The sequence below is a fragment of the Echiichthys vipera genome (assembly GCF_963691815.1).
Source record: "Echiichthys vipera genome assembly, chromosome: 2".
NCBI lineage: Eukaryota > Metazoa > Chordata > Actinopteri > Perciformes > Trachinidae > Echiichthys > Echiichthys vipera.
In genome coordinates, this window is record NC_139827.1 from 24,308,109 (window position 1) to 24,323,194 (window position 15,086).

Genomic DNA, 15,086 nt, shown 5'->3' on the forward strand with positions numbered 1-15,086 from the left:
GGTCTGTCTCTGTCAGTCAAGCTATCGGTTACTCTTGAGTTTAAGAATCCCATTAAAACCTCAACTGTCCCTGTCCTCCCAGAAACAAACACACATTTCAGGTCCCTCTCTTTCCCTGAACTTCCTCTCTGCTGGTCGCTCGCCCTGCCTCCCTCTTTCCTAACTTGTCTATCCCTCCGTCTCTCCTCCATGTCCTTCTCTCTGTGCCTCTCTATCTGTCCCTACCAGTTAGTTTTTCTGTGTCGGGTCCCTGCCTAGTTAATCTAGAGGTGTCCCTCTGTCCCACCCTCCCACCCGCCCACCCTCCCTCTATGGACAAACACATAGGGCGTGGGGTCCGTCCGTCAGGGGGAGCGGCCAATAGCGTCCCTCTCCCTCCCCCCAGATCAGGGCAGTGCAATACACAGATGGATGAGTTTCCCATTCACCCTCCTCCTGCTGGCTCACCTAAGAGAACAAATAAAAGGCAAAGCGGAAACAATGAGGTTAACTTCAGTAGGAACATTTATGGACCTGTGATTTGCGTTTGGATGACGATGTTTGCGTGGTTACCTCTTGGGTGGGTGTAGAGAATCTAAACGCCGTAGCAGGCTGCCAGTCTCTCCTTCAGCAGTGGGGGGAACTGCTCTGAGAACTGCTGCCAGTTCTCCTCCCCAACCTGCTCCTTAAAGCCGTGCAGAATCTGCAGGAAGGGGCAGAAGGTGGGGGGAAATTCAACTTCAGACACATCCTCTAGACTACACACTTTAAAGCCAGTTTCCATACTTCTTTCTTTATCTTTGTTATCCTTCAACAGCTCCATCATCCGTTCCTTTAGGCCTCATAAAGGCAACAGTCCTGCATTTGAGTCTTTGATTGAATACAACAAGGCTGAATTATCAACCGGGCAAAGTGGGAACAAGTCCCCGGGCTCCAGGATCACTGTTAAGAATAACAATTAATTTGATATTTTAACTTTTTATTGTGCCTGATGGCCCTTATTATTTAAAGCGCCATTGATAGATGTATTAAGGGCTCACTAACACTTGGCCCAGTTGATCCATGCCGTGCTTAAAGCGCAAATCCGGCAAAAATACACCCCGTTTTTCCGGCATGAATATACTGTACGTCGAAATAAGCCATCGAGAATTTTTTCCGTGGATAACCTATTAAAGAAATTCCGAAGAGTCACTAGCAGCCAGACATGGCTAACACCGAGTAGCTCTGGGTGGAGCGCTGAACCATCCAAAACTTTTTTTAACCAATAATACTGCTCAAAATAGCACCAAACCTCTGCAGTAGCGTGATAAGTATCCCTATACATAAAACGAAGCACCGACAACGTAGTTAGTGAACCCAGAGTTTAATGGGCTGGACCATTGTCAGTTAACAGTTCATTGCTACATCTACAAGTGCAAATTAAAACTTTACCATACAAAGTGAAAGCCATATTTTAACACCACTAAGAAACACCGCTGGCTTCTCTGGCCCGACGTAAAGTTGAAGTGTGCTGTGGTCTGAAGAGTCCACATTTAAAATTTGTTTTTGAAAATCATGGACATCCTGTCGTCCTGGCCAAAGACGAAAAGGACCATCCAGATTGTTATCGGCACAAAGTTCAAAAGCCAGCATCTGTGATGGTATGGAGGGGTGTTAGTGCCCATTGCATCATGGGTAATTTGCACAATTGTAAAGGCACCATAAATGCTGAAAGGTACATACAGGTTTTGGAGCAACATAAGCTGCCATCCAAGCAACGTCTTTTTCACGGACGCCCCTGCTTATTTCAGCAAGACAATGCCAAGCCACATCCTGAACGTGTTACAACAGCGTTGTATAAGCGTGCGGGTACTAGACTGGCCTTCCTGCACTCCAGACCTGTCTCCCATTAAAATGTGTGGCGCTTTACTAAAGTCGTACATCAAGAAAGAGTGGGAAGGAAGTACACCTACAAAGCTTCAACAATCGATGTCCACAGTTTCCAAACGCTCATTGAGTGTTGTTAAAAGGAGAGGTAAATTATCACAGAGGTAAACATGCCCGTTCCACCTTTTTCTAAACGTGTTGCAGGCATCAAATTCAAAATGAGTGAATATTTGGGGGGGAAAAACAAAACATTTTTTATCAGTTTGAACATTAAATATCATGTCTTTGTAGTGTATTCAAATGAATATACAGTAGGTTTTTAAGCATTTGCAAATCATTGTATGCTGGAGTGGTAGCTTATGGACAGGTATCCTTCTCATGGCTGGGCAGGATGGAACAGTATTATTTGAAAAAAAGATCAACACACTATTGCGTCTCACCCCTCACCTTATAAAACATGTCTCTCAAATCATCTTTAGGATTCACCCAGGAGGCCACTGCGTCACAGAAGAAGATGAAGTCCTGAAAAAACAACAGAGGATGAGGTGAGAAGGTCTCAACATAAAGCCTTTAAACATATGTGGGTTAACAGCCAAATACAGACTGTGAAGGCCATATCATAATGCTTTCAGTCAATGTCTCACCTGCACGACACCTCCTGGGTTCACACCAATCATCATGCAAATCCCACGGAAGGCAGAGTCTTTCTCTTCGTTGTCTCTGATATTCCGCAGAGATGTACACCTGCAGCATGCAATCATTAACCGATTATTAGCTGTTAGGCCTGATACTGTCACTACTAAGAATGCAACTTTCTCATTTTGTCCACGAGAGAACATTTAGGAAATGAAAAGAAGTGGGCTAATACCAATTTCAAAAAGTAGAAGTAGTAGTAATGCCATCTTACTGTGTGAAAGGACATTTGTCCTTTTTCTAAACATGAGAAAACTTAGACTTCAGAGTAGGCTGGGTGATAATTTTATCACAATGACTTTGTCTAAATTGCCAATAACAAGCACATGAACTCAAACTTACCAAGAAACATTTACCGGCCACCTTATTAGGTGCACCTGGTGCTTAATAAAGTGTCAGTGTGGTCGTCTGCTGTTGTTTCGTATCTGCTAGAAAGTAGGTTGTGTTGTGTGTTCACAGATGCTCTCCTCTGTTGTAACCAGTGGATATTTGAGTTCCTGTTGCCTTTCTATCAGCTCGAACCAGCCTGACCATTCTCCTCTGACCTCTGGCATCAACAAGGCATTTGCGCCCACATAACTGCCGCTAACTGGATATTTTCTCTTTTTCGGATCATTCTCTGTAAACCCTAGAGATGGTTGTGCATGAAATCCCAGTAGATTAGCAGTTTCTGAAATACTCAGACCAGCCCGTCAGGCACCAACAACCACGTTCAAAGTCACTTAAATCACCTTTCTTCCCCGTTCTGATGCTCGGTTTGAACTGCATCACATCGTCTTGACCCTGTCGACATGCCTAAATGCATTGAGTTGCTGCCATGTGATTGGCGGATTAGAAATTTGCGTTAAAGAGCAGTTGGACAGGTGCACCTAATAAAGTGGTCAGTGAGTGTATATCACTGTCAAAATATGAAATGACCTACTTTTACCAGAATAGAAGATTTAAGCTATACTTTCAGTGTTTCTCTCTTACTGTTTGCTTATTCCAATCATTTCAAGAATTTATTTTAAGAATGTCAGGCCTCCCTGAAGCTGAGATGGACCAATTCCTGTCTCTCAACATACAACACAAATGACTGATATCTGTCATTTATAATAAGATTGCTCTTCTGAGCCCAGTCCCCACTGTCTCACCTAAAAATGCATGGGAAAAGTATTTTGGGGTAGACATTACTGATGACCAGTGGAGGGACATTTTAAACGTGGTCCACTCATCCTCGATTTTTGCCAGGCATGGCCTGTTACAGTGGAAGGTGCTCCATAGAGCCCATTTCACCAACGCTAAATTGGCTAAGATATACCTTAGCCACAGTGATGCTTGTAACCGCTGTCAGCAGTCCCCAGACAACCACGCACACATGTTCTGGACGTGACCGAGTCTTGCTGAATTTTGGTCCGATATATTTCAAACCCTGAAACAGGCTCTGAACACAAATTTGGAACCAAATCCCCTGACTGTTGTTTTTGGGCTTCCTCCGTCTAAAAATCTGCCCATTACTACACAACGTGTCGTGGCCTTTACCACCCTGCTCGCCGGACGTAACATTCTCCTTAAATGGAAACATGTTTCTCCACCAACTCACAACAGTTAAGGTTTTCACAGAGGGGATCTTTGGAAGCATTCCACCAAACCTGGGACCCACTTCTGGCTTTTATTAGCATTAGTATTACTGTTATTCCTGACGATGCTGAGGACAGTTCTTGCTGGAGGGAGAGAGACACCCCCCCCCTTTATTTATTGATTTTTTTTGTTGTCTTTCTCTCTCTTGAATTACATTAATTATTTTTGCTATTAGTTTTAGCGTGTTTTTCGTTAGACCACAGAGGATGACAGGGAGAGTGAGAGTGCGAATGTCTGCAGAGTATGTAAAAAAAGAGATGAAGCAGTCTCTCACCAGGGTCGAATAAACTGCGGCAGCATGGGCGCAACTTCCTGAGGACACACGTAGCCCAGTCGACCGATGGTGATTGCTGGAGGAGGAGAGACTGCTGTTAGAATGGTGTGTGTGTGGTATCATGACACTAACTGCACTGTCAGTCCTTACATAGAAACGTAAAATATGTCCACTTCCCTTTGAAAATTGAAATTAAAAAAATATCTGTGTATTCATGTACCAGTGTTCTCCAGCAGGGTCTTGGGGGTGTTTGGTCGATTAATAATTTCAACCAGCTGGTTCAAAACCATAGCGATGTACGGCTGCATCTCCACTCCTGATAGAGACACACATTGATACACTGCATCTCATATTCAACCTCACAAGCACATAACTGCATCACGTAAAAGAGATTTGCTCCAACTCACCCATCTGCATGCAGATCTCTCCTATGGCCCAGGTAGCATTGTTGCAGACAGAGATGAACTCTGGGTTCAGATTTGTCCCAAGGATTGGCATGAACTCAGCTGCAGGGAATACACATAAGAAAAATTTTTTAATGTAATCACAAAAAAAAGAAGAAAAATTATGCATGTACTGCATGTGAGTGAGATAATTACCGATACACGGTTTGACGTGAGGGAAGCAAGCCTTGGTCAAGTCACCAAGTAGAGCAAATGAACTCTGTCTTACTTCCGGCATCGTATCCTGGGACAAAAGAGACAGAGAAACAAAGACAAATGTGAACACACGCCGTTAACAGAGCAGAAGAATTGTGCGACAGGATATTGACGTTCTTAAATCTTAAATGTTTTAATTTTTTCAACCATACAAGATCTAGTGTGAATGGTTGAATTTCCTTTCTTGGGTCCAGAACTTACAATCTGCCCACTCACAACTGGTGGACAAGAATAATAATAAGACCTGTGGAAGAGACTGAAGAATGGACCAAGATCAAACCAGAGCAGAAAGTGAGAAACTAGTGATGTCCTGTGGGCGCAGATGTGCTGAAGTCATTCAAAGCAAGGGCCTCTACACTTCCTGTTCATTTTTGAATCCTATAGTTCTAAGAAAACATTGTTTAAATCTTCTCTTCTGACAAAGTGGTTACTGTTCTATAATTTTTCTCACTATTTTCCAAGTGCCTTGGTTATTAAAAAAAAAAACATGCTATGCTCGTGTTATGTTAATTGATGACTCTAAAATTGCCCGTAGGTGTGAATGGTTGTCTGTCTCTATGTGCCCTGCGATAGACTGGCGTCCTGTCCAGGGTGCGACCCCAACAGGGACAAGCGGCTGAAGATGAATGAAGCTAATACAGCAGTGGTATAGCCACAGCTGATATTCTCTCTCACACACACACACACACACACACACACACACACACACACACACACACACACACACACACACACACACACACACACACACACACACACACACACACACACACACACACACACACACACACACACACACACACACACACACACACACACACACACACACACACACACACACACACACACACACACACACACACACACACACACACACACACACACACACACACACACACACACACACACACACACACACACACACACACACACACACACACACACACACACACACACACACACACACACACACACACACACACACACACACACACACACACACACACACACCAAATTAAGACACACAGGCTCTCCTCACCTGCATGCACTGGAAAAGCAGCGTCATGATGTTACTGCGGGCTACAAGTGTGTCCACGTGGCCCCCTAGTCCCTCAGCTAAGCCACTTAAAAGATCCAGCGCCACGATCATAAAGTCCTTGTCGGGTGCTTCGTACTGGTCTGGCTGCTGACTGTACATCTGTGACACACACATACAGAAGAGAACATGGACAGAAAAGGTCAGAAGTGGGCCGTTGAGATAAAATTGTAATTTATTTAAAGCAGCAGCAAAAACATAGATTTCCTCTGCAAAGAACATGTCCTCACCATGGCCTGAGCCAGTGTTTTCTGAACCAGGGTGACACAGCGCTGGTAGACGGGCTCGCAGTAGGGGAGGAAGCCGCTCTGCAGCGCCGTGGCAACAGACGACAGACACTCGAGCAGAGGGAAGAGATCTTTGTCTTCGTCCTTCAGCTCGTTCCACTTGGCTATCAGCGGAGGCATCAGCTTCTGTATGTACTCCTAAAACACAAGTGTGTGTCCTTTACCACGACTTTTAATACGTTACACACAAAAAAAGGATGTGTGAATGTGTGCATTTTGTGCTCACAGGCTGGTTGAGATGGTGTCCGACAGAGTCCGCCAGTGTTCCTATAGCATCATAGAGGATGAGCAGATTCTTGTGCTGGTACTTCCCAAAAGCAAAAACCAGCGTGTCCAGGATGAAGCTCAGGTAAGGCACCAGCTCTGTACACGCCTCCTCCTCCAGAGTGGCAAACGCACTGCAGGAAGAAAGGAGATGATGGGTTAGTGTGAGTGAAAAGTGAGAAAAGTACAGGAGATTCGAACATATGTGAAAACTAAGAGCTGCACCTGCACGCTGCTTCCTGTACCCTCTTATTACCATCCAGGATGCGTTTGAGCAGCTCAGTCATGAGGGGTTTGAGGTGAGCGTCTGGGGGCTGGCTGACCACCCAGTGGGCGTAGCGGCTGAGGGTCCAGCAGGCGATGGATCGAACCAGGGCCTTCTTGTCACACAAACATTGGATGAGGTGGGGGATGAGCTCCGGCAAGTAAGGTACCATGCCTTGCATACAGCCTGAAAGAACAAAAAAAGAGTTGGTTTTTTTACGTCTTAAAAAGGGGAACTACGCCCATTTTTAATATATTATTGATTTAGATTATTCCCAACAATTTCTAACATTATTGTCATTTGATGTGTCTGATATATCTTATAATTCTTTATGGCTTTATATATTCTAAAATTGTTTCCATCATTATCAACCAACAAACAGTTTTTATTACTAGTATTATCCCACTTTTATATTACATATACTTTGGTATTGCTTTCGCTGTGCCATGTTTTAATACATGTTATTGATTTTTTTTCTATTTTTTTTAGTACTATATAAATTAAATGTACTATTATTTTCAAAATGCATGATGAGATGAGATGCATGTTATTCCTATGGTCTGAGAGAGTCCAAAATATGAGTAAACATGAAGTCTCTCTCAAATCCAAAAACCAGAGTGCTAAGACTCAAATGTGTGATTTCATCAAGTATAAAGTGTAGAGCTACTTCATAGAAAAATAATTAAGTAAGATGTTATAAATGACACTGAAAGCCCCAGGGGAATGTTAAAGTTAATTTGGGTATAAATAAAATAAAAGAAACATTCATTGTCTATGAATCAGCTCCAGACTTTATACTTGCTGACATTTGTCTCTCTGGTTTCTGGCTTTGAGAGACTCATGATCTGAGACTCAGTAGCTCATGTTCTCAAATATTGACTGAACTTTCCTCGGCCATGAAAATAACACATTGGAATTCTTAATTTAGGCGAGGTTCCCCTTAAAAAGGAAAAGTGCAACATTTTGGGGAAATATGCTTATTCTCTTTTTGCCTAGAGTTAGATCAGAAGATGAATGTCACTCTTGTGTCAAGTAATCAAATCCACATACCGGCATCTCTAAAGCTCAATCATTTACACAGTACATTTTGTTTGTTTAATCCATACAAAACTACATTGGGAAAAAAAAAAAATCCCAGTTTAACAATTGGTTGAGTGCCTGACGCTTTTTTGGTGTGGACCAATAACTTCCTGGTGTCTCCGACGGTTGCTGGGCAACTGGGACATTCCTAGATACAATGTAAATTAATTTGACTAAAGTACACTTTCGTTTCAATAGCAAGCCTGTGTTGTGTCTCACCCTCGGCGATAGCTCCTAGCACTAGGATGCCAGACTCCTTGATGACCCAGTCGGGGTGGAATAGCAGTCCCTTGAGCAGGGGCAGGAGATGGGGAAGCAACTCCTCACGAAACACGTTGGCAAGAACGTCCAGAGCTGCGGCCGAACACTTCCCTGGTGGGGGAAAGCACCATCAGCATAAGATAACTTTGAAAGTGTAATGATGATCTTTGGAATCACTGGAATAATATAGTTTTTTTCTAATTGCTTATCTGCTTTGAGAACATTATAAATCAGTCATTAGACATATGTAAACGTACTCATTTCCTTTGTTACTTTATGTACAAAAAAAAGTATATAAATAAAATATATCTACATGTGTATATATGCAGTGGAAAAAAATCTGTAAGACAAAAAAAAAAACATTAAGAGAAACAAGTGCAGCATTGGTCACCAGAGAGGACTACTAAAGCTGCGTGTCTGTAACTTACGTAGGTTCCAGTCAGACAGAGTATCATCGTCGTCGTCCTCGTCATCATCGATGTCCTCCCCCTCCTCGCCCTCCCCACCTTCATGCTGCAGAGTGACAGTGCGGGACTTGTGGAATCGGGGCTTGATGTCTTGCTCGCTGTCGGGAACTGCCTCGTCTTCTTCCACGTCGCCCTGTAGGACAACAGAGAGAAAGCTGACTAGAGATGTAAAGAAAAAAAAGAAAGAGACGAGAAAAATTATGAGGAGCTGGGAAACATCTGAATGATCCAGTGGTATCTCACCTTTAGAAGAATAATGTCAATCTCAGAGTATTTCATCCCATTCACCAGAATGGGGATCAGTCTGAAAAAAAAAGAGACCACAATACAGTTACTCAGCTGAAATTCATTCACTTACTTGCCATCAACTTAACCCTGTCTGATGGCCTGTTGGCATGTTAGCACTTACTGGACCAAGTGGCCTGACAGGGCTTCTTTACAGATGGGCTGTTCAGCCAGAGTCAGCCAGAACTCACAGGCCTCCAGAGCCACGTTCTCATCTGGGTCCTGGGTCCTCTGCAGCATGTACTGGTGACAACAAGAGGGGATTAGGAGGATGAGGAGGACGATGATGAGGAGGAGAAAGCCACACGTTCTGTGTTTAAAGTGGTGTGTGAGATCAAGTCCCGCCCTCACCTGGATGATGCTGTGCATGTGTGGGATTAGGCGGTCGATGCGGACTTCCAGCAGCATGACCAGAGCTCTGCACACATTCTTGCGCACTTCACTGTCCTCGTCACCGGCCAGTGCAAACAGACTCTGGAAAGAAAAAGAGTTGAGTAGGGAGAGAAAGGAAGTGGATGGCCAACATACGTGGAGGGAGATAAGAAATGGGGTGAGAAAAGGATATCAGAGGGTTAACAGAAGCAACTTCCAAACATACACTTCAATCGGTTATGCTTTGCCGCAATTTAATCTTGACAGTGTCATAGCCATTGATAATACCCATCTAGCTGGTCAAGATAAAACCAACTTCAACTCTATGAAACTAGAAAGTGATGCTTTAAATTAAGAGTGCTCCGGCCGATCGGCCAAAATTCGTTATCAGCCGATATTCATTGTAAATACAGGGTGGCCCAAAAAATATGTATACATACTTTAGCAGCTGATAATTCAATGTTTCGTTTTTTCTTTGAGATTAAACCCATTGGAATAGATGATGGCTACACTTTGATAAAAGGAAATTCATTCTAAAATGCTACTAGAAATATGAAAACGCAGTTAATGTGCAAAGACAATTTATGATGTGTGCGATTCGATTGATTCGCGTTGTCAGCAGTGGCTGGATAAGAACAGACATCAGTTTGAGAACAGGCTGTGACAAAAATAAAATGCTTATTTATTTATTTATATATATATATATATATATATATATATATATATATATATATATATATATATATATATATATATATATATATATATATATTTCACATTTTTGTCATGTATATATATATATATATATAACACACATATATATGACACACATTAATTTTAATAAACACCTAGTTAACAATAATTTTAAATACATTTCTTTGGGACACCTTGTAGTTTGATCAGTGGTCTTTATAAAGGCTGAGCAGTTGAGTAAAACACGTGAGACAAATTCTGGTTGGTTGGTGGTTAAAGGTGTCTCAGAGAGTTTTTCAACAGCCTAAGTCGCTGAACCTCTTGCTTTTCATTTCACCGCCCGTGTTTACAAGTTAGCGCAGCTTCACAGCCCACATGAGCAGCGTGACTCAGATTCAGATTCATTTTATCCCAAAAACAGACAGTAAAAATGATCTGTTGAAAGTCGTATTGACATCATACCAGCGACACTACAGTTTCAGTTAATGTCACAGGCATGATAAAAAAAATAAAATAAATTTAACACTTCCTTCCTTTTCGAATTAAAAGCCCCCCGGTGTCTGTACCGATCCCCTTCATTTGTTAACACAAGGCTTTTATTGTGAAATATTTGCAGGACCTTGTTGTGGAAGATGCATACGATTTTTCTGTCTAAAATAAACACAAAGGACATTTCTAATGCAATGACACATTCTTATTATTGATTATTATCAAAGGCAGTGGAATATGTTGCATATGTTGACTGCCACTAAAATGAACTGCTGTCAATTAAGGATACTTTCTCATCTCTTATTATTAATACCTAATATACAAAGTTTTTTAGACTAGTTAAATAAATAATGCTACATGATAAAAAAGGCTTTCAATAGACCATGTGATCTGTATCCATGGCTTCCAGAGACCCGATCGTCCCCAAAAATCATGATGAGAGCACCCATACTCTGAGATGGGATTGATCATGTGATCATAAGGATTGTTTTGAATGAGCATAATTGAGGGATTTGTGCCGTTACAGCTTCAATACATTTTTTAAATGGCTGGAATTATGGTAGTGCTCACCTCAATGAAGGTGTCAATGTTATCCATCAGAGCCTGAGCTCGACCAATGATGAACTGGTTCACACACGCTATAGCATGGGACCTGAAAGAAAGACAAGCAAGTGGGATGTATATTGATGATTCAAGTCAAAGTCCAAATATGTGGCAGTCAGGAAGCAAAAGATTGATGTGTCACTGACCTGATCTTGGGGCTGCAGTGCTTGAAAAATTGTAGGAATTTGGGGATCATGATGTTGAGGGGTCTGTTCAGAGCATCGCTGTCCAACAACTCTGACGAATCCTCGCAGATCTTCTGCAACGCTCCAAAAGAACCCTGAAAGACGGAGAAAAACGTTAAGAAAGAACGTTACAAACAAAAGGAGCAGGCATAAATATGATTATCGCATTACCGTCGCAAAGCAATTATTGTGTGCGGCCTTACCTCGCAGGTGTTATAGTCGTCTGAGTTGAGCAGATTACAGAGCTGGGGCAACAGTTCGGGCCAGGTCTGCAGCTCTCCTTTAGAGGCTATGGTCGTGATCAGGATACCTTTATGATAGATAATAGAGAGGTTACACAAGGATAAATCAGGCTTTTCATCCATATTGTAAAAAGTGAGATACCACGCCTTTTTTATTATTATTATAAAGCAGGTCGAGGTGCTATATATATACTGTAAAAGTATCAAAAAGTAGGGGGTAGATGCAGGAATTTAAATGTAATACCTTTTAAGACCCTTTACCAACATTTTAAGACCTCATCGTCCCTTCATCAGCGACACACTTTAACTTTCATTCCAAGACAGCACAACCGAAACCTTCATAGTTTGTTGAACCCCTTTCTACCGCTGTATCAATGCAACATGATTCAGACAGACAGGGTGCGGACAAAGCACAAGAGAATGAATTGAGTGACTAACCCAGTGGTTCAATTATTATTGTCATTATGGTCCTCCAACAATTTGTCTGAAAACTTGTATTTGCTCATTAGCTTGTTGGTTAAACACCCGGGGGTAAAGGGACTTTTAAGTAACATTAACAAGCAGCAGTCCTTTGGTGGGTCAGTGAGCGGTAAGCACGCTAACGGTTGTCCATTTCAGATGACACAAGGACACTTTGACATGTGGACCAGAGGAGCTGGGGATCGAGTCCCTCAAGTCAGTTGAGTCTTCCCAAATTTTTCACTATTTAATGAGAAAGTGCATCAAACACAAAACATCTTGAAATATTTACAACCAAACAACAACAAAGAAATCTATATAAGCTGCCAAAAGTTATAGAACTTGCAGCAACAAGTTAAATTGTTTCGTCAAATGTCAACTGGGGGACTGAGTGAGCCAGAGTCAGTCTGAGATCAGGATACATCATGAGAGAGACGGGGGATTGGCTGATTGACAGACAGTCTAAGTCGCTGCTGCACGTTGAAAAGTGACCCACACTTCCTCAAGTTATTAGCCAACCACTCATGTAACTGATTTATAGCAATATTAGACTGTGCTTTGGGTAGAAAGCTACTACAAATACTTATAATCCATTCCTTAAATCCTCAAATTCATGTTATTATTTGACCCTGTTATGCGCCACAGATGACTAGCCTACATCTTTTTGTAGCCTATTTCTCTAGTGGCGAGTGCCACTGGCGACAGAAGCCCACCGCACGGCAGACTCTGCTCCTGCATGGTCCTGTCACTGTCTGAATGGATCAGTACGTCTCACTCAATCACAGTCTATGTTTGTGCGCGTTGAAAATAATATTCCCCTACAGATTCACGCCGCGCATTTGGTCATGCACTCATAAATTACATTGTAGGATCAAGTTTCTTTAGCAGAAACTCTGCAAACTGTATACATATACATGGCTTAACTCGCCATTGCATTGTCATTCAAAACATCTTGAGTATGCAGCGCTCACTCCCACACAGCCACATTACCTGCAAAAGTCTAACCACCTACATAGTACTCTGACTCACACAGGTCTAGAAAATGCAGCCAACACTGGCTTTACTTTTTTTTTTCTTTCACTCAAACACCCACCAATAGTGGCTCTGATAAGCGGTGAAGGGTCCCCGATGTTGTTGAGGCATTCTCGTTTGATGAAGTCAGCCACAGTGGGAGGGAAGTTCTGGTAGTGCGCCTTAACATTGTTCTTCAGTATCAGACCGCTCAGAGAGCGAGTGGGCTCGTCTGGAGAGGGGGGATGCCAGAGAGGAAGAACATATATATACATACATATATAATAAGATATATATTTTTTTTAAAAGATACAGAAATATTTGCAGGGAAAAGCAAGAGTTATTCAGCACTTGACAATCCTGTTCAGAAGCTTGTTAAAGATACATACCCTCAGATTTGAGGCTCGTCAGGACAAAGATGAGATAGTTGTTGAAATCTGGAAACTGGTTAAGTTGCTCCAGTTTCTGCAGACTGTGTTAAGGAGTTCAACCACTTTTGACACACAAGCTCTCATGCATGAAGCTGAATCTCAAACCTTTTTCTCTCACCCTGACAATCTCACACACACACAGATATAAGGATACTTCTTGCACAGCTCTCTGTGTCGCTGTGTCTGGGGACTGGGAGTCCTTGAGTAGCTGAAGCACTTGCTGCAGACCCTGTTCATCTGGCTGCCACTCCATCCTGCAGGACGGACGTGCGCGCAAGCACACGCACACACAAACACATTATTTTTCTCTTTCTTATGATCCGTTGCCCCCACCTGTGACCTTATCACTCACGCAAGTTACTCCTCAAATCACGTAGAAGTTACGTAAGCATGATGACGATAGCTGCCGTTATTAATAGCCACAACTTGTCAAAACCGTTAATCTCACTAGATTTTGGAGGAAAATAACGATCTGCACTGTAACGGTAGCACTGCCGTTAATGAACGTTAATGAACATGTTTCCGCTTCTGCTTACATGAAATCTGAAAGTACCACCACGCAGTCTTCAATTAAGTTAGTAACGTTAAAATATACATGGATAAGCAGCCACATATAATAAAAATCGCGATCTGAGCAGCCCTTTTCCCACAGGAGGCCCAGACGGCACGGACGCTAATGTCTGGGCTCATTCAGCTAGCTTAGCGTCGCTACGATACTTCACATAGATTCACACAAAACACGGTTGAAAACGACATCTTACGTCAACTATTAGGTCGCCACGTTGCGCTGTCAAATCGGCATTAGTAACCAAAGTCTCGAAGACAAAAGGAGCGCATTGTTAATCATAACAGAGCAGCCGCATACATACACCTAGCACGGCTAACTAGCATCATCTTGAAAGTACCGCGAAAGATTTTTACCTGCTCACTCCGATGTGGTAGATCTATATTTCTATAGATAATAGTGCCGTTACGCCGCAACGACTAACATTAAATAATATATGAGTGCGATCTGTGTAGCTAAGTACAACCTTCTGATCTCTGTGGGATCTGTGTGGTTGCTATGCTAACTGGTATTTGAGAGAGATTGCATGTCTTGCGATCAAGCCGGGTAATCAGTTTGATCACGTTCGGCTTCCGTACTGGAGACACCGTCTGGAGAGGTAACTGCGAGGAGCGTGTACCGTCTCTGAGACACAAACACACACATTGATTTATTTTTGTATAAAAACCTAGGAGACAGGAGAGGTTATGATTTGCCTCAGTCTTTTTTTTATTATGTATGTACTTTATTTTACTTGTATGTATACACCTTAATGTATTGTCAATAGAGCCTTGTCGCTTTGAATATGTTTATAATGTTTTTTGAGAAATGCAAATTCAATATTCCTACGAGAAGTTGTAATGTACTGAATTGTTCTGAATAAAGTTTTGGAGAGAAAAAACGATAAGCTGTACACACTATGTATCAGTGTTTTCTATTTTCAAAAAAATCTTTTAATTAA

The 15,086-nt window shown here is 42.2% G+C and overlaps 1 protein-coding gene across 1 annotated transcript; it reads right to left on the reverse strand.

Moving 5' to 3' along the window:
- Nucleotides 1–311: 311 nt before the first annotated feature.
- tnpo2b (transportin 2b) lies at nt 312–14,647 on the reverse strand. Its single transcript, XM_083924944.1, has 24 exons — nt 14,503–14,647; nt 13,736–13,835; nt 13,540–13,615; nt 13,233–13,382; nt 11,642–11,748; nt 11,400–11,533; nt 11,221–11,302; nt 9,448–9,570; nt 9,221–9,339; nt 9,055–9,115; nt 8,773–8,944; nt 8,303–8,455; nt 6,964–7,189; nt 6,701–6,872; nt 6,418–6,612; nt 6,131–6,289; nt 5,032–5,119; nt 4,840–4,938; nt 4,653–4,748; nt 4,433–4,508; nt 2,490–2,589; nt 2,293–2,367; nt 553–682; nt 312–447 (listed from the first exon to the last, which is right to left on the reverse strand). Exons 2-23 carry the CDS (start codon nt 13,832–13,834, stop codon nt 575–577), a joined length of 2,670 nt encoding a protein of 889 aa, XP_083781070.1. The 5' UTR covers nt 13,835; nt 14,503–14,647; the 3' UTR covers nt 312–447; nt 553–574.
- Nucleotides 14,648–15,086: the final 439 nt, after the last annotated feature.

Excerpts from the sequence above, each read along its gene's own strand:
- tnpo2b (XM_083924944.1), bottom strand. The coding sequence starts at position 13,834 with ATGGAGTGGCAGCCAGATGAACAGGGTCTGCAGCAAGTGCTTCAGCTA. Across the intron at positions 6,613-6,700 it reads GACACCATCTCAACCAGCCT|GAGTACATACAGAAGCTGAT; the intron begins GTGAGCACAAAA and ends CTTGTGTTTTAG. Across the intron at positions 2,590-4,432 it reads CCGCAGTTTATTCGACCCTG|GTGTACATCTCTGCGGAATA; the intron begins GTGAGAGACTGC and ends TGCATGCTGCAG.